General features: G+C 47.0%; 1 protein-coding gene across 1 annotated transcript; it reads right to left on the reverse strand.

The window, feature by feature from the left end:
* Positions 1-686: 686 nt before the first annotated feature.
* SCAMP5 (secretory carrier membrane protein 5) lies at positions 687-19,099 on the reverse strand. Its single transcript, XM_063090021.1, has 7 exons — positions 19,014-19,099; positions 7,218-7,273; positions 6,270-6,398; positions 2,948-3,104; positions 1,706-1,807; positions 1,134-1,251; positions 687-881 (listed from the first exon to the last, which is right to left on the reverse strand). The coding sequence occupies exons 1-7, from the start codon at positions 19,097-19,099 to the stop codon at positions 687-689; spliced, it is 843 nt and encodes a 280-aa protein (XP_062946091.1).
* Positions 19,100-19,343: the final 244 nt, after the last annotated feature.

Below are 19,343 nucleotides of genomic sequence, written 5' to 3' on the forward strand. Positions count from 1 at the left end.
TAGCACAGGAATCTGACAGCAGGGAAGAGACAAGAGACAAGGGGAGAAGGCTTGAGGGAGGGAAGACCTGGATGGATCAGAAGGACCAAGGGAAGATCCCCTGCTTGTCCCTACCCTCCCACCTACCACCACCATGACTGCTAAATACTGTTGCCTCCCAGTAAGACCAAAAGTGGAAAATTTCAGCTCTTAACCCTGTGGAGGGGGCCAGGCTTTCTGTTATGCCTCCTGCTGCCCCATGAGTGGTCCCTGGGCCAAGGTCAGAGGGGGCAGCCTGGTGGGGGGGACTGGTTTAGTTCTAAACATACATCTAGCACCACAACAAGAGACCTCCACTGCACACTATTTCACAAGGGGACATGGACACAGCTACTACCGCATGGGACAGCTCCACGTGCAGCCCGCAGGTCTCAGAGTGCTGAGAGCAGAATCCAAAAGGTAGGGGCAGGGGATAGACATATACATATATATACATATATATATACACCCACATATATGTGTGTATGTGTGTGTGTGTGTGTGTGTGTGTGTGTATATATATATATATAACTCTGATTCTTTGTACAAAGTGGGGGAGAAGAAGAAAAGAGAAGGGGGAACCCTGCTTAGTGACCACAACAGACGATGTGGCTTGAGCCCCCTGTCCCACTGGCCCCCAGCCCCGCCTCCTGGCAGGCTTGGCTGGCTCACATCTCATTGGAGTACGTGTAGTTGGGGGTGGCAGAATACTGAGTCTGCGGTGGATTCATGGCACCCTGTGCTGCCCCCATGGCTGCATTCTGGGCTGCCTGCTGCACGTGTGGGTTCTTCCATGCCCCCGTGGTCCACTCCTCCTGGGCTTTGCTGAAACTCCCTCCACTGCCCCTGTAGAATTTATGAACCTGTAGGAGGAAGAGCATAAGGAAGGGTAAATCGAAGGGAAGAGGCAACCCATCCAGGAAATAGATGGGATCCATCTGTAAAAAACAATCCTCCCTCCCCACTCATGCCCCATGCACTAGTAGAGAAGTCTGGCTGGCAATTCCAGAGTCCCTTGGAAGACCTCGGGATACTTTTGTAACTTGAAGGAGAGCTTGTTTCAGATCACAGCCCCTCTCCAAAGTCTCCCTCTCACCCTTGAGGTGACCACGTACCATGCTGAGGGCGATGAAGGAAAAGACGGCCACAACCGTGAACATGATAGTGGGAATGAGCATCACCACCGCTGAGCCGACGTTCGTCCCAAAGAAGGAGATGGTGGCGATCCAGCCGCTGTAGGAAGAAGCCAGCTTGTGGGGCCACATGGGCAGGATGAGGGGTACCCGGGAGCCACCCCACTGGAGCAAGGGACCATCGCATTGCCACAGGGAGGAGCTATATCACTGGATGCAGAAGGACCATCTCGCTAATACCCAAAGGTCCTGTGTCAATGGCTTGGGAAGACCCCTTCCCTGGGGTTCCAACGTGCTTCTCAGACATGAGGCCTGCTTTCCCCTGGTTTTCCTACAATGCTTGAACCCCTCAGCCTCCCAGAAACCACTGCCAGGTTCTCCTTCCCCTTTGAGGCTATGGCTGTGGCTACTACATTCTCCTGAATCCTCTCACTCTTCCAATAACCATTCACTCAGTGTCCTCACAGGCAAGGCAGCTTAGCACACAGAGGTAAGCAAAGGCCACACCCAAGGTGCCACCCCTACCAGCCCCAGGCCAGTCCCCTGCCTCTTACCAGACACCCCAGCCTGGGATGCCCACAGCTTGGATGATGCTGATGACCATCTGGGCCATGAAGGTGAAGAAGAATGCCATGAAGCTGAAGGAGCTGTCAGTCCTGCAGCAGAGGAGATGGATCCCATCACTTGGGCACAGGGTCAGGGCTTCCCTGCCTTCAAGGCCCCCAAGCCCTTCCAAGTTTAAGTGTGTACATAATGGACAGAGACACTTAAAGGCCTTAACTGAGAGGCCAGAATGGGACAGCATTTATCCATACATCTTTGAAAGTCTCCATGTGTTAGGCCTATGGGTGCAACATTTCACAGGAAGGAATCTCCTCATGAATGGACCACCCGCTGGTACATGGATGGATGGCCCCACTAACGTAGGAATAGATGGCTCCATTGTGGCAGGAATAAACAGCCCCATTGTCAAGGGGATGGACAGCCCCACCAGCACCAAGACAACTAGCTCCACTGGTACATGGATGGATGGTCCCCACAGGCTCAGAAATAGAACAGCACTAGAATGGATATCATACTGGCACCAAGACAGTAGCTAATTGGCACATAGATGGATGCTGTGCTTGGTAAAGAAATTTAAGGCCCCATTAGCATTGAAAAGGATACTCTACTGGCACCGAGACAGACAGCCTTACTGGTACATGGATGAATAGTCCCATTGGCACAAAGATTAAAAACCCCATTTGGCACTAGGTGGACACCCACTGGTACCAAGACAGCTAGCCCCACTGATAAATGGATGGGTGCTTCCTTTACACAGAATAGATGACCTCATTAGCACATGAGTAGTGTCATGGTACATGGATAGCTGGTTCCATTAGCATGTGGATAGATGGTCTTCTTGGCACCAAATCAGCTAGCCCCACTGGTACAAGGATGGGCAGCTCCACCAAGACAAGTGGTGCCACAGGCAAAATTTAGCATGCAGCTGCCTTGGGAAAGGTGATGGCAGAAGACAAAAATAGGCCTGGTCTCTATGTTGCCCCCACCCAAGGGTAGATTGAGGAGGGAAGGAACCAAGAGGAAGGTTCTAACTCTCAGCCTTCTTATCCCGACCAGGAGCTCCCAGGAAGCCCAAGCCCCACCTGGCAGTCTGAGTCTAAGGTAAATAAGGAAAAGTGAGTTTGGGGGATGGCAAAAAAAAAAAAGAGAGAGAGAGAAAAGATGTAGAGAAGAGGCAGGGGAGATGGGCAACGAGACAGGGCTAGGAGCTGGGGTCAGCACCAACCACTTACTTGAAGGCCTTGTAAATGGGCCGAAACCAGCAGACGTAGGAGCAAGGTGTGAAGAGGATGAGCCAGAGAAAGGCGAGGCCAAAGTTGGTGGCTCCCCCACCTCCGATCAGCCACGCGAGACAGCCCACCAGGTTCACGGCCAGCGTGACGCTGTTCACTGCAGACCCAGGAGCACATGCACACACAGAGACAGACACGAGACACACACACACACCCAGACCCATACAGAAATACATGAGCACCCAGACATGCACACGCCCATAACTCAACAGATTCACAAACACATGCCAGTAGCACAGACAAGCAGAGCGATATATACACACAAACGCAAACCACATTTATAGATTCACACCATACAGAAGACCCACAATCCATATCAATAAATACACACACAGAGACACATGAGATACACAGACACACACAGAAGAAGTACAGACTGTAAGAAAGAAAGCTGGGAGCTCAGACCAACACCCCTCCCCACACCCTCCTGGAGATCTGAGAAATATGGAGAACAGTTTCCAGAGCAGTAATCCAGAGCTTCTGCCCAGCAAGTCCCTTTTAGGGGCCCCAAAGTCTCAGGGTGGTAGAAATGCTCATTTTATAGGAATGGCCTCAGCCCCCCACCCTCCCAGACTCACAGCAATCACCAAGCCCAAGATACAGGAAACCCACCTTCTACCTTTTCTTGCAATGTAGGGACATGAAAAGTGGAAAGTAAAAAAGACTTGTGGAAACATCTCTTCATGCCATTTACCATCTACCCTGCACTAATGGCAGGCAGTGGGGGCTGGGATCTCAGTATTTAGCTAATCCATTTCTTATACAATTATCACGCTACCTCCTCCAAGAAGCCTTCCTTCACTACCACAGCCTTATCATCTCCCATCCCTCTGACCTGCAGAGCTGAGCTGCATTCATGGTTCCCCAAATACAAATCCCAACCCACCAACCAGACTAGAAACTCCCCAAGAGTAAGACCCAGGCTCCTCCTCCTCTGTCCCCACATCATCTAACTGAACCTAGGAATCACAGTATCACAGAGTCACAGCCAGCAGGGACCTCAAAGATGCCTCATTTTACAAATAAACTGATGCTGGCACTAACACACACCCAGGTCTTCTGACATGAAAGTGTTCCCTTCCTTGAACATTACGCTGCGTCCACAAAAACCTGCTGAATAGACAGAGGAAGAATGGCTGATTCTTGGCCTCAAACAGGCAGGCATCTGTGGTTCTGTCTTCTGAAAAGAAACCTTAAGCATCTCAAGGGCTATATACATTTCCTTGGGAGTAAAGCTCCTGGCAGGCACCTAGTAAGGACTTAGGGAGATATTTATAGTCCTTAAATCCAGCTTCTAGATGAGATCTTCCCAGGGTCGGAGTTCCCAGAGCCCAGGGTCAGGTGAAATGCTTCCCAAGTCTGGCCTGGCCTGACAACCCTGTCATCTGTGTAGGTAAATCCAATTCAGGGCCCCTAAAAGACAGTGGGCATTTCTTCCTATGTTTCAGCGTTATTTCCACCATTACTATTCATTGCCCCAAGATCTCCTGGAGCCTTGGAGTTCTTACTGATTTTATTTGCTCTTTACATAGAAAAGACATTAACCCATTATTCTATTGGTTAGCACTCTTCCCAGTCCCACCTCTCTCTAGCCCACTTGCTCTAGTGCCTCTGCTGCAATTATTCTACTCTCTCTTTGGAATGGACATCCACTGAGTCGGCCACTCTTTCTCTAGCCATAAGCTTTTTTCTATCTTCACTCCTCTCCTTGTCCAGCTTAGATTCCATCATTCATTACACTCGTTTTCTTATTCCCTCCCCTGTTCTGTCTTCTGGTCATATCCATCCCAGATGAATAACTCCCATCTGTACCTGAGTTGAATATCTCCAGGAAAAAAGGGACACCATAAGCAAGCCTGGCAGGACTATAATTTCATGGCAGCTATCCTCAAATGGCATGGCCCAGAGATCTTAGAGGCCACTTTCTTTGGAGACTGTCCTCACCCTCCATCCACAAACACGCTCTCATTCTGAGCCCACCTCCCCAAAGCTGCCACCTCCACTTCTACATCAGATTTGATGGAAGCCATGAGAGGAAATCTCCTCATTCTCTTCGCAACATCTACAGACCTACCCACACCTGTCCCATTCCCCCTTCTCTCATGTTCCATGGCAAGAGATCCCTTCCTTCCCCCCCAAAGACCAAGCCAGGACTTGAAATAGTCTGTCTGCTCCATCCACTTTCTACCATTCCATGAAGGGCCTGCTGCAAAGACAGCATTCTGTTTTTTTTTTTCTTGGTGGCTGGCTGGTATGGGGATCTGAATCCTTGACCATGGTGTTATCACTGCACTCTAACCAAGTGAACTAACCAGCCATCCCAAAACCAGCATTCTTTACCACCTTCCTGGCACACGCAATTATCTGCACAGGTATGCAGCTAAGTGTAGTCCTGACTCAAGGCAATGTCACAAGTGGCAGACCCCAACTATGATCACACTTCAGGTGTCTGCGGCTCCCTGGGGCATGTACCCTGCACAGGACAGCCAGCCTGCCCTCCCTTCACATGCCTGAAAGGTAAGTACCTTCTGATCAGCCCAGGGACAGCCAAGTTCCATCCCCTGAAGATGGGACTTTCCTACCAACCTGCCACAGACCATCAGAAATGGGGGCCTTTAAACTCTCTACCTCAAAACCTTAGAACATTAGAATTCTAGACTCTTAGAAATACAGACCACACAACACAGAGCTACATGGAACCACAGCATTACTGAGCCATCCACTTTCTACCGCTTCTTTCTACGGAGGAGGAATCTTCTGCTCGGAAAGTGGAGCAGCCATACTTGATCCCATATCTCCCAAAGCCCAGTTGGATGCTCTTCCCTTTGAGCAATATTCCAGAGAAAGCAAGAAAAATTAGGCTTTGAGGAAAGGATTCCTTTCCAAATCCAGAATCCTGAGGTCCTGACAGTCACCAGGTGTTCCTCGGAAAACTACTCCAGTGGGATGGGGAAAGGGAAGCAAGAAGAGAGGACCTGCACTGCTAAGAGACCTCCACCAAGATGCTCTGTGAATGGGAGATGCAGGGGGAGAGAAAGGAGGAGAGGCCTAGATGGGGGATTGAGGGAAACTGAGGCCCAGCTAGGGAGTCAGCCCATGAAAGGAGCCTGCTGGAGCCAGGCAGGGAAAGACTTACTGTAGATGCTGCAAGTAGGGCTGAAGGACAGACGGGCCTGGGGACACCTCATCCAGCTGCCCAGCACCTACCATCTTCCTCCCTCCTCCACCCACACAGGCCCACTCCCTTCCCCACAGCACTCACATATCCAGAGGTAGTAGAGGCGCTTGGTCATGCTGAGATGCTGGGGAGGAATGTCTGCCTCGAAGTCTTGGTAGAAACATGGCTTCAGAGGGATGAATTTGGGCAATGGTGGGAAGTTGTTCACTTTCTCTGTGGGCGAGGCACATCACATGGCATCACCTTGAATGTTCTCCACCCCGACAATCCAATATACCCCTTCTTTCCCTGGCTAGGCTGCCCTCTTAGCCCCTGTAGCTACTGGCCACTTTGCTATCCTCCCAGCCATCCCTGCTTCCCTGAGTCCACCATGATGATCCCAAAGTAACCAAAGGCCCTGAGACAGTGTCACTCAGAAGAATAAAAAACAATAAATGCTGTCCATCAAGGTGAGGCTCCCTCCTCAACAGAGAGCCAGTTCTAGGCAAAGGAAGCATGATGGGGGAAGAGTCTGGAGACATGGGTTCCAGCCTCAACCCCGACATTCATGCTCCTGGGCAAGTCACTGCCCCTTTCCAGACCTCAGTCAATCCAGTGGGGTGGGAGTTGGGCTAGCTGGTCAGTAAACTTGTGTCCAGCTCTGGCATTCTGTACCTCTGAGCCTTTAGAAACCAGACAGCTCAGAAACCATAAGGAAAAGGTCTCAGAGTATTAGAAAGCAGTGGTAACAGAGGGGAAGGAGGCTGAGCCACCCATGCTGCTAATCAGTCAGATAGACAAGAAGACAAGGACTTCAAGAGGCTCAGTCCCTGGTCCCCAGAGTTAGAGATCTGACAGACGGCTAGATAATGTCATGTTGAAGTTCTTAGAAAGGCCTCAGTGGGAGGGAGAAGAGAGTAGGGAAAACCTGAGGACAAGAGGACAAGAAAAACCTGACCTCCAAAGCCTACAGGAGATAAGGGGCCAAGGAAGAGGGCCACCCAGCTATGCTCACTTTCATGCCCTACCCACATGGCCCACCCCTCTCCTTACCCGCCATGATGGCACCAGCAGAGCTCAGTGGCCTGCCCACGCCTCTTTGTCCTGATCTGGAAGGAAAAAAAAGCCAGAGAAGGATGAGGATCAGTGCCCTACCCAACCCAGTCCCTCCCCAAGCCCCAGCTGGGCTGCAAGCTCCCTGGGGCAGGACCTGGGATTAGACCCGGCTCACACTCCTGTAGTAGGATAAACCCAGTGGACACAGCTCCCTACAGAGCCACTGTTTCACCAGCTACAGCCTTCCAGCCACTTTTGTCTCAAGACACAAAGTCTATCCTCAGAAAAAGGGTGAGAAACGAACCTGAGAGGGAACTTCATGCAGGGAAAGCTGAGAGACAGAGAAGGCCTGAGGGACCAGAGACCTTTGAAAGAGGAAATTCTATTCCTTGACCCTAAACACAGGCTGAGCCCTGGCCTCAGTCACAGGCTGGGCTCCCCTCCCTCCTGCCTTTTGCCTCTGGTCATTTGTTCACTTATTAGGACTTATTATCTGCCTGACACTAGGACAGAGCATGAGTAAGACAGATGTGGTCCCTGCCCTTTGCATGAAACAGTCAATAACCTCTGCAGTAAATCATGTAAAAGAGAATTATGGCTGCTCAGAAATCAGGCACAGCACATATCGAGGTGATCTAGCCTGGTCTGAGGAGCCAGGGAAATTAAATGTAACCAGTAATCGAAGACCTGAAGACTGAAGAGGAGTTAGCCTGGGCAGGACAGCCTTCCAGACAGAGGGGAAAGCACCGCACAGATCCTCATGCAGGACAGTGGCATGGACAATATCAAGGTTCAGGGTTCGATCTTATACTGGCCAGCCACCAAAACAAAAATAAATACATTTTTAAAAAGATATACCTCAAGGGCCGGTCCATGGCTCACTCGGGAGAGTGTGGTGCTGATAACACCAAGGCCACAGGTTCGGATCCCACATAGGGATGGCCGGTTAGCTCACTGGGTGAGCGTGGTGCTGACAACACCAAGTCAAGGGTTAAGATCCCCTTACCGGTCATCTTTTAAGAAAAAAAAAAAAAAGATATACCTCAAGGACAAAAATAACCGGAAAGAAATCTTGAATTGTAACAGGTTTACTGTTATTGTTGGTGCTGTTGTGGTGATTCTGTCATGTGCACTATAGGAGACAGCAAATGTAACTGCATTGGTGTTGTTGGGAACCTGGGAGATAGAATATGGAATATGGACAGGTAAGAAAGAGCCTTGTGGTGTTAGACTAGAAATGGAGGTATCAATAGGAGCTTGGGATTTTTTTTTTTTAATTAAAATATGACTGTATATATCCGTGGGGTACTGCATTGAATATCAACACCTGTGTGCAATAAGTGATGCTGAAATTAGGATAATTAGTGCATTCAACACTACACAATGTAATCATTTTGGGGGGCCCTTTACCAATTTCTCACTACCACCCATGCCCCACCACTAGTAGCCTCAGTTCTTGGTCCCAATATAGCTGGTCCTAAGCCAAGGCAAGGAAATTCAAGGTTAGCCTGGAACTTCTTTCTTTTCTTTTTCTTTTTAAAAATTTTTTTAGCCTGGAACTTCTTGTAATGCCAGAAACAAGAAAGTATTCAACAATTAATGGCAGCCATGTCAAAAGGACACAGGAACCAGTTTGAAGGGGCTACCACCAGCCAAATTTGGGACAATTAGAGTATCAAAAGTAATAACAACAATATCACCTACACAGTAATTGACAGATTTTCGATGTGTTATCCCCTCCAAAACTCACGTGGAAATTTGATCTCCAGTATGGCAGTGTTGGAAACTGATTGAGTCATGAGGGCGGATCCCTCATGAATGGATTAATGCTCTCCCTGGGGGAGGGGGGAGTAATGAGTGAGTTCTCGCTCTATTAGTTCCCACGAGAGCTCGTTGCTTAAAAAGACCCTGGCACCTTCTCTCTCTCTCTCTTGCTTCCTCTCGCCATGTGATCTGCTTGTACCCGCTGGCTCCCTGCCCCTTTCAGCCACGAGTAGAAGCAGCCTGAGGCCCACGCCAGATGCAGCTGTCCCAGAATCGTAAGCCAAATAAACCTCTTTCCTTTATAAATTACCCAGTCTCAGGTATTTCTGTTATAGCAACACCAAATGGACTAAAACAGTAATGTATTATAATATTCTGAATTTTTAAAAAATAATTCATGAGTCCAAAGCAACATCATTTTTTAAAAAGTAAATGAGACAGGAAGAAGGGAAAGCCCTTCTCTGCAGAAAAATGCTACCTATAAATGTAAGGTGACACAATTAGAAAATCTCCCATTTTTAGGGCTTGCCCGTAGCTCACTTGGGAGAGTGTGGTGCTGATAACACCAAGGCCATGGGTTCAGATCTCTATATAGGGATGGCTGGTTAGCTCACTTGGGAGAGTGTGGTGCTGACAACACCAAGTCAAGGGTTAAGACCCCCTTACTGGTCATCTTTTGGAGGAAAAAAAAGAAAATTTGGGGCCGAGCCCGTGGCGCACTCGGGAGAGTGCGGCACTGGGAGCGCGGGGACGCTCCCGCCGCGGGTCGGATCCTGTATGGAAGTGGCCGGTGCACTCACTGGCTGAGTGCAGGTCACGAAAAAGACAAAAAAAAAGAAAAGAAAATTTGAAAAGAAAATCTCCCAATTTCGCAGTCATTAATATAATAACTGATGTGGGCAATGATCGTCAATGGCTGCTACAACCACTGCATAAGAGATTGTTGGGGAAAAGGAGAGTCAGAGTTGTAAAGGACCAGCCCAAAGATGATTTACTAATTACAAAGGGAGAAAGGCACTTTCACTGTGGAGAAAGCTGGAAGATGCCACCTTAACCAAATGGTCAAAGTTAACTTCACCAATAATGTCAATAATGCCAACAGGGGGCTGGCCAGTTACCTCATTTGGTACAGCATGGTGCTGATAACCAAGGTCAAGGGTACAGATCCCCATGCTGGCCAGCCACCAGAATGAAAAAAAAAAGTGCCACTGAATAATGCAAACTGACATTATGGCCTCCCAATGTGACACACTGAGAAGGGCACAATGTCTCCTTTGCAGTATTCCTGCCAAAAAAAAATGTTTAACCTGAACCTAATCATGAGAAACAGTCAGATAAATCCAAGTTCTAAAGCATTCTAAAAACTGGCCTGGACTGTTAAAAAAATGCCAACATCCTAAAAGATAAAAAAAAAAAAAAAAAAAAAAAAGATAAAGCACTCTCTAAACTAAAGGAAAGTAAAGACACATGGCAACAAAAAGCAATGTGTAAACCTTGACTGGATCCTGACTGAAGGGGGACAGCTATAAAGGACACACTGGAAGGGCTGGCCAGTTAGCTCAGTTGGTTAGAGCATGGTTTTGTAATACCAAGGTCAAGGGTTCAGATCCACGTACCAGCCAGCTGCCAAAAATAAATAAATAAATAAACCTCTTAGTATAAAGGACACCACTGGGATAATGGGAGAAACCTGAATATGGACTCTAAACTAGACATTATTGTGTCAATATTACATCTCTTGGGTCTGATAATGGTATTGAGGTTATGTGAGAAATGTCCCCATTCTTAGAAAATACGTACTTAGGGGTAAAGTGTCATGTCTGAAACTTGTTTCAAACAGTTCAGAAAAAAACAAATGATGGATGGATAGATACAGACAGAATCAAAGCAAATGTGACAAACGTTACAACTGGTGAATCTGGGTGAAGGTATATGGGTGCTCCTTGTGCCATTCTTTCAACTTTAGTTTGGTGTGAAAGTTTTCAAAATAAGAAATTGGAGAAAAATACAAACAATACCAGTATGGATTATAACAATGAATGAAAAGAATGCACAAGTTCACAAAAATATACAAAAGAAAGGGAGAGGAAGAAGGGAAATTCTAATATATAAGAAATGATAGAATCTTTAAAAATTACCATCCTGCAACCCCTGCATAAGAACTAATACAGGAAAGGATCATCAATGGCAACTAAAACCATTGTTTGAAAGATTGCTAAAGAGTCACGCAGTCTGAGTGTCCCCCTGCCCCTGACTACTTATTAATCACAACAGAGAAAAGGTTACTTCTACAATGAGAGGATCTGGCAGACCAAGTGATCAAACTTCGCATTCTGATAATGGAATGAAAGGACATTATGTGCCTCCTGCTGTGATACACATAGAAGGACAGGAGATCATCTATGTAATACTGTTGCCATAAATTTTAATCTGAAAATAATTATGAAATATTAAAAAAAAACCCAATCTGATAAATCCAGATTGTAGGAAAGTCTACAAGACAAATGTTAATGTCATGAAAGACAAAAATTGGTATGGGGACACATCTAAATTAAGGAGACTAGGCTGGACGGTTAGCTCAGTTGGTTAGAGCTTGCAGTACTATGACACAAAGATCAAGGGTTCAGATCCCCATACCAGCCAGCTGCCAAAATAAATAAATAAATAAAAATAAAATAAAGGTGACTGAAGAGAAATGCAATGGGTAATCCTTTAGTGGCTCCTGGATTTTTAAAAATCACAGCTATAATGGACAACTAGAGAAATTTGAACACAGACCACATAGTAGATACCGTTGTTCAATGTTAAATTTCTTGGGTACTGAGGTTATGTATGTCTTTGTTCTTAGGAGATACATGCGGAAGTATTTAGAAGCAGTGTCTGATCAGCAACTTACTTTCAAATAGTTCTGCAAAAAATTTTATTTATGCAGTACATATATAGATAAAGCAAATCCTGCGAAATGTTAACAACTGATGAATCTAAGCGAAGGATATACAGGTGTTCATTGCACTATTCTTTAAACTTTTCCATAGCTTTGAAAATTTTCAAAATAAGAAGTTGGGGGGAAATACGTATATTTGTATTTGGTAATACATGCACAAAGAATCTCCACAAGGATATCAAAAAAAACATAATTGTGGATCCCTGGGGGACAAATGAATTGAATGGACATGGAGTAAATGAAAGGAAGAATTTTTATTATATATCTTTATTCTGTTTTCATATAATCCAAGACACCATTGATTTTAAGGTAGATCATTATGTAATTTACCAAAAGAAAGAAAAAAACACCATCGACCTCTTTTTTTTTTTTTTTTTAAAGATGACCGGTAAGGGGATCTCAACCCTTGGCTTCGTGTTGTCAGCACCACGCTCAGCCAGTGAGCGAACCGGCCATCCCTATATGGGATCTGAACCCGTGGCCTTGGTGTTATCAGCACTGCACTCTCCCGAGTGAGCCACAGGCTGGCCCAACACCATTAACTTGTAATGGTAAGATGCTAGGGATTTTAAGACACAGACATTACAGTGTTTTCAGAAATATCAAAATGTTCATCTTAGAATTGATAAAATGTGGGACATCTTTTTGGGTTTTTTGTTGTTTTGTTTATTTCGTAGCTGGCCAGTACAGGGACTGAACCCTGGACGTTGGTGTTATCAGCACCACCTCTAACCAAATGAGTTAACTGGCTAGCCCTGGGACATCTTTTTGAATTATGAATTATGTAAATGTATTACCTGTTCAAACAAATAAATGGGGGGGAAGGTCACACAGAAGAAGATGAGCTGGCAAACAATGAGAAGGAGCAGCTGATGAGGCAGGAGGAAAACCAAGAGAGCATGGAGTATCCAAAGCCAGGAGTAGAGAGTGGACAGATGAGACAGATGCCACTGAGCAGTCCAGTGTGAGAAGAACGGGACTGAAAATTGTTCATTACACTCAGCAGCACCGAGTCATCTGTGACCCCAGCAAGAACCATTTCGGTGGCAACAGCAGCAGTCAAATTAGAGCAGACTGAAAAGGTAAACTGAGAGCAGGTGTAGACAGCTCTTTGAAGAAGCCTGGCTAAGAGGAAAATAAGAGACAGGGGACTACCTGGGTGGGATATAGAGTCCAGGGAGGGCTGTGGCTGGGGGTTAAGTTGGAAATAAGCTACAAACGCAGAGAAAAGTTGCAATTACAGTAGAGCCAGAGGTTAACTAATAGAGAAAGCCCCTGAAAAGGGGAGACACAGAGGCTCTGGTGCAAGAAGATGAACAGGGAAGGAGAACAGGATGCAAGTGGATGCAAGCAGGTTTGAGGCCCTGGTATGGACAGTGAGAGAATCCCATGTGTCTGCTTCAATTTTCTCTGGGATACAGAAGACAAGCTGGAGTTGAGAGGCAGGAAGTAAAAGTAGGGAACCCAACTAAATCAACCAGCAATTGCAACACAGCCTAAGTGCTCTGGGAGAGCAGATACAGAACGCCGTGGAACACGGAGGAACACCTCCCTGGTCTGGCTTAGAAGAGCCAGGGAAAGCTTCATAGAGGAGGCGATATGAGAGCTGAATCCCAAAAGATGAATAAGAGTTAGCCAGAGAAAGAGTGAGTCAGGAAAGTAGGTGTGAAGATCGGAAGAGGGTTAGCATTGCATATTCAAGGAACATAAAGAGGCAGAGTGAGGATGAAGCTCAAAGTGGAAGGAAGGAAGGAAAGGCAAAAATAAGATAAGAAAGGTGGATACTGGGCCATGTTATCCTGGCCTCGAAGGCCATGGGCAGGATTTGGACTTTATCCTCAGAGCCACAGGAGCCACCGAAGGATAGTATTATTCTTCTTCTTTTAAAAAAATATAACCTTTGGGGCCGGCCTGTGGCTCACTTGGGAGAGTGCGTGCTGATAACACCAAGGCCACGGGTTCAGATCCCATATAGGGATGGCCAGTTAGCTCACTTGGGAGAGCATGGTGCTGATAAAACCAAGTCAAGGGTTAAGATCCCCTTACCAGTCATCTTATTAAATAAACAAACAAACAAACAATAAATAAATAAATAAAATATAACCTCAAAGGTTTTTTTTGTTTGTTTGTTTTTTGGCAGCTGGCTGGTGCGGACACTTGACCTTGGTGTTATCAACACCGCACTCTAACCAACTGAGCTAACTGGCCAGCCCAGTTTTTTTTTTTTTTTTTTTGTCTTTTTTCGTGACCGGCACTCAGCCAGTGAGTGCACCGGCCATTCCTATATAGGATCCGAACCCGGGGCGGGAGCGTTGCCGCGCTCCCAGCGCCGCACTCTCCCGAGTGCGCCACAGGCTCGGCCCCAGCCCAGTTTTTTTAATAAGATAAAAATATGTTGCTTTTTTAGCTATGTATAAAAATACCTGCAAGTTAAAAAAAAAAAAAATCAAAGTGCATAAAATAGAAAAGTCTTTTCAAAATCCACCTTCTCACAGGCCACCCCTTTAACAGTCTGACCTTCAGGTTTTGGAGGATGGTGTATTAGTCTGTTTCTGCTGCTTATAACAAAATATCTGAAACTGGGTAGTGCATAAGGAAAAGAGGTTTATTTCTTACAGTCTCGGAGACCAGGAAATCCAAAGTACAGGGAAAACATCTGGTGAAGACCTTCTTCTTGGTGGGAACTCTACAAAGAATCCCATGGTGACCAGGGTATCACATGGCGAGAATGGGCTAAGAGAAAGAACCTGCTCATTCACTCTCCTTATAAAGTCATCAAAAACATGCCCATGACCACCCAACAAACCAATTCATTTAGCCATGAATGGATCAATCTGTTCACTAAGCCCCATCTTTCAAATAATATAATTGGATTTCCCACCCTCTTAACACTGTTACAATTGGGGTCAAGTTTCTAATACATGAACTTTGGGGGGACACATCTAATGCACAGCAGAGGCTTTTTTCTTTCTTTCTTTCTTTTGGCAGCTGGACTGTACAAGGATCCAAACTCTTGACTTTGGTGTTATCAACACTGCTCTCTAACCAACTACGCTAACCAGTCAGCCCCCTTGTTTTTCATTTTTAACGTGTATATAAGCATACATGACAAAAATGAAATCATTCTATATATGCTGTTGTATAACCTGTTTTTTTCCACTCAACAATGTCTCACAAAAATTTTTTTTGATCTGTCTCAATCTTTTTAGTGACTGGTCAACCGGGTTAATAATGTCCATGGAGCAGTCAGGTGTAACACAGGCTGATTTACCAATTAAGACATCACGACTTCAAGGAAGTGAAGGTAGAAACCAAGCTGCAAAGAAATTAGGAAAATATGAGGGAAAAGAGGAAGGGACACATATAACAAACAAGTTTCTCAAAAAGCTTGGCTGAAATTTTAATATATACACACAAGATATCAGTGACAACATTGAAACACCATACACCAAAAGATTAATAGTAGTTGTCTCTTGATAGTGAGATAAATTACTTGTTTTCTTTCTTTTTATCTTTATTTTCTAAAATTTCTACAATGACCATCTACCCTTTTGTAATAAGAGAAAGTCATAAGTTTAAAATGGCAGCCTGTAGAGGAGGACATGGGGTTAGAAAGGTTTTTCCGGGATAGGAGACTTGAGCATACTTATAAGCTGGGAGGAAGGTGTTAAGGAAAACAGCAGAGAGGCTGAAGGTATTATAAAGGGGGAAATAACTGATGGATGATGGTACCTTGGGAGACAGGAAGTGTTGGCATCGATAGCACAAAGTGGACAAATCAGACTAGAAACCTCCTTCTACTGGGCTTCAAGAGAAGTGGGGAAACATAGGTGTGGTTCCACCTTCCACATATACACCCCAACCACTTTCTATGTGAGTAAAGAGCTTTGGGAGAGTAGTCCAGTTTAGAATACTGAAATACATTCCATGCAATGGAATAGAGGGCTGATAGGAATAAGGAAAAGGGTTTCTAGAAGTGATAGAGGGACAGTAGAGACTGGAGACCCAGCACAGAAGCAGACAGAATCAGACTGCCCTGGTATGTGATGGTCTCCCAGAAGCTTTCCACATTCTGAGTACAGAAGTCAGAATTGGGGAGTCTGCTGCTGGGGTGGGACACACAGGCCAAGTGGCACAGTAGTTGAGGGCCTGGAGCCCAGGAAGGATGCAGAAGGGGCAATACTTATGGGATAGATAAAATGGAGGTGTCAGAGAACTAGAGGTCTCCTTGTGGTAACACAGCAGGTAAAGCAGAACTTGGACTGTGGTCAGAGAAGGATACTGGAGTTTAAGGTTTCAGAGTTGGCCACATGCCAATGATAACCAGACACAGGTGTGGCTGGTAGAAAGGGTGGCTGCTGGAGGCACTGCCTCCCATGAGGCAATGACATGTACAGTGGGAGACTGTGGTCCAGCACTAAAGCCCTCCATGAAAACAAGGAAAAGAAGTGGGGGGAGGGGAGGCAATAACTAGATTATATAAGCCTCAAAGGAGGAGACTCTTCCCTAACCCTGACTCCAGCCTGACCCCTGTCCCTGGTCCTAGGCAGTCCATCAAAGGTATGCCCAAGGTTACAGAGAAGTCAGTGTAGCAAAGCATTGATGATTCAGAGCAGGAGAAGCCAGAGCACAGGGCAAAGCTACACTAGTTGTATATAAAGGTTAGAGCAGAATTTAGGGCTTGAAAGTGCTATAGAAGGCCGGAGTCAGAAATGGAAGGCTCCAGGCTTCTCTGCCCTTATTTCAGGGATAGTCTTTCTACTTAGGGAAGGGGGCCAGACAGAAATCACTGGCCTCTACAAACCAAAGTTCTTCAACTGAAAAACAGAAGTAGCAATTGCTCTTCAATTGAGAGTCTTTCTTAAGGCAGGGGGAAGAGGGGAGTCATGCTACATCTCCCCCCAAAGATGCCTAAGGAAACACCTCTTTAGATATCAGTAAGATATAGAGTGCAGCTTGTAACACTAAGGTCATGGGTTTGGTTCCCCTTACTAGCCAGCTGCAAAAAAAAATAATAATAATAATAAGATATCAGTAAGAGAGCAAATACTACCTGAATTTTATTCAAGAAACCTTGACTATAATTTATTCCACTCCTTATTATGAAGCTAAGTGGACAGAAGCTCACACAGTGGAGAGAGTGAGGTCCATGGCAGACATAAGGGAGTGAAGCCTGGCCTCAGATCATGCCATAGTCCTAAGGCTAGTTCCAGTGCTCCCTGTTCACAAGCATAAGCCCCTCATCCCTAGCACAGAAATGGTCATTTTCTTTCTGCTAAGATGGAAGTTTCCCCCTCCTACTACATTTCTGGTCTTATCCACTTCCAGCTCCATCTCCAGCTCTGAAATCCCAGAACTATGAATCATCCTCAGAAAACAGCACTCTCCTGGCCATGCTATCACTCTCCTGCTGATGCCTCTTCAGTAGACTCCTACGGATCCTGTGCCCCGCATGCAAGGCTTTGAGCCAAACAGCTACAAACCTCCCTCCCTGCCACCCTTTACTTCTCCACCACAGGCTGGCTTGCTTCCTACACACCCAGCTTCATGCAGGAGATAAGGTCTAGCCACCCTCTCTGCTTCCAGCGTCCCTACAATGGCGGCCCTTTCAGCTCCTCTAAGTCTCACATCCCACCTTTTCTGGGAAGCCGTTCCAGAAATCCCTGCTCTGCAATCCACTGCATAAATTCTGAACCAGTCATTGGGCACTAAGTACTCACTCATTCTCATCCAAGTCTCTTCCCCAATCCCTCTCAGATGGAGTTTCCAGGAAGGACCCAGCACAGAGCATAGTTAATCCATCTTCTTGCTTAAGACTTGGGCACCCTCCCAAGGGGTAAGAGTGGGGCAATTGATGCCCTCCCCCAATCAGGCTAAGCCCACAGCTTCTATCAACCCCACTCTACCACACTTCCTCCAGTAAACCTTCAGAGACTCCAGACTGGCGGCAGAGAAGGAAGTGCATCCTGTGGAGGAAATGCTGTGGGGAGGGGGCAGGGACAAGGAGAGCCAAGGAGAGGGAAGCAGAGGGAGGGGGGAGGAAAGGAAAAGCGAGAAGAAGAAGAACTGGGAGAGATGCTTTAAACTAGAACAAGGAGTTTCCTCAAGGGATGTCACTACTTAGTGCTATTATTTCATTCCTAGAGAAAGTTGCTGGCAAACAGACACCCAGAGAGGGGAATCAACTTGTTCAGAGGTGGCTATCCAGGGAGAGGGTTAAAGAAACAGTCACACAGAGCACAAGGCCTCTATCCAGAACTACCATCCCAGGACCTACTAACTCTCCATGGGGGTTGCTAAACCTAAGACCCTCTTTCTGTGGTCCATTCACCAGAGACATTATTCTCTCAACTTTGGAAACTTTGCCCTCATGCTCACCAAGCTCAGATCAAACCTAAACTAGCCAGACCTGCATAGCCCCAAACAAAATCTCTCTGCCAGTCCTGCCTCTGCAAGAACCATCTCCCTCTTTCAGAGCCCTGCCCCGTGGAGGCAGAAAGGTAGGGCACAGGTGGCAAAATTCTCCAGGCTGCTCCACCCCGTGGGCACAGTCACATGGCTGAGTTCACAGGCCGAGCCCCCCAACAGCTATGGGTAATTCCCACGTCCAAGCCTTTGTCTGTATCATTCCCCTGTAATGCCCTCTTTCCTCTCCTCCCCTCCAAATCTCAGCTCCTCCATAAAGTCTCCTATTCACTGGCTCTTGCCTCCCTTTCTCCCTATGTCCATTGGAAAGTCTGCCAGGCCCTCGCTGATCTTCCCATCGGGAAGCTGGGACATTACGGGTTTAAATGGCCTGTGGTGGCGAATTCTCGGTCCGTCTCTACTTGGGTCCCCCCGACCAGGAGCTCTCCGAGGCAGGGACAGGGATCGGTTCCCAAATACCTAACCTCCATCCTCGTGACCGACTCCTGCCAGCTTTGGAATGAGCTACATCTGGCGCCCGCAACTCGCCACCCAAAGCCCTGGTGGAGTCCAGGCCCAAGCCAGTGCACCCATCCGCCCGCAACCCTGAGGCGGCTCGGACCCACCGTCCAAAGGTCGGCCGCCCCGGGGAGGTGAAGCGGGGTACAACCTGGGTTCACTTGCAGGCGCCTGTTGTGAGGAAGGACCCAAAGGAGGCCACAGCCACCCGCTTCCATTCGCCCTCATCCCCGGCCGCGTGCGCCATCCCCAGGGGGAGGAGGCCAGTTTCCAGGGAACGCCAGGTGGGGATGGGGGGAATGGAGGACCCAGAATCCAGGAGTCTGACGTCACCCAAGTCCCAGGTTCCCTCTGCGGGAGCCGAGGACGGGAATGATGGGGAGTAGGGGCCTGGGGAAGCCCCGAGCGCTCTTCTCCCGCCCCAAAGACGAAGGTCACCTCGACTCCCCACCTCTCCAACAGCTCATCCTACTCCATGCATTCGAAGGTGA

The sequence above is a fragment of the Cynocephalus volans genome, chromosome 3 (assembly GCF_027409185.1).
Source record: "Cynocephalus volans isolate mCynVol1 chromosome 3, mCynVol1.pri, whole genome shotgun sequence".
NCBI lineage: Eukaryota > Metazoa > Chordata > Mammalia > Dermoptera > Cynocephalidae > Cynocephalus > Cynocephalus volans.

What these genes read in the sequence shown, in the direction of transcription:
- SCAMP5 (XM_063090021.1), bottom strand. Translation starts at nt 19,099, where the DNA reads ATGGCGCACGCGGCCGGGGATGAGGGCGAATGGAAGCGGGTGGCTGTG. An exon ending in CTCACAACAGGCGCCTGCAA is followed by an intron (nt 7,274 to 19,013) that starts GTGAACCCAGGT and finishes TTTTCCTTCCAG; the next exon opens with ATCAGGACAAAGAGGCGTGG. An exon ending in CCCATTTACAAGGCCTTCAA is followed by an intron (nt 1,808 to 2,947) that starts GTAAGTGGTTGG and finishes CCTCTGCTGCAG; the next exon opens with GACTGACAGCTCCTTCAGCT.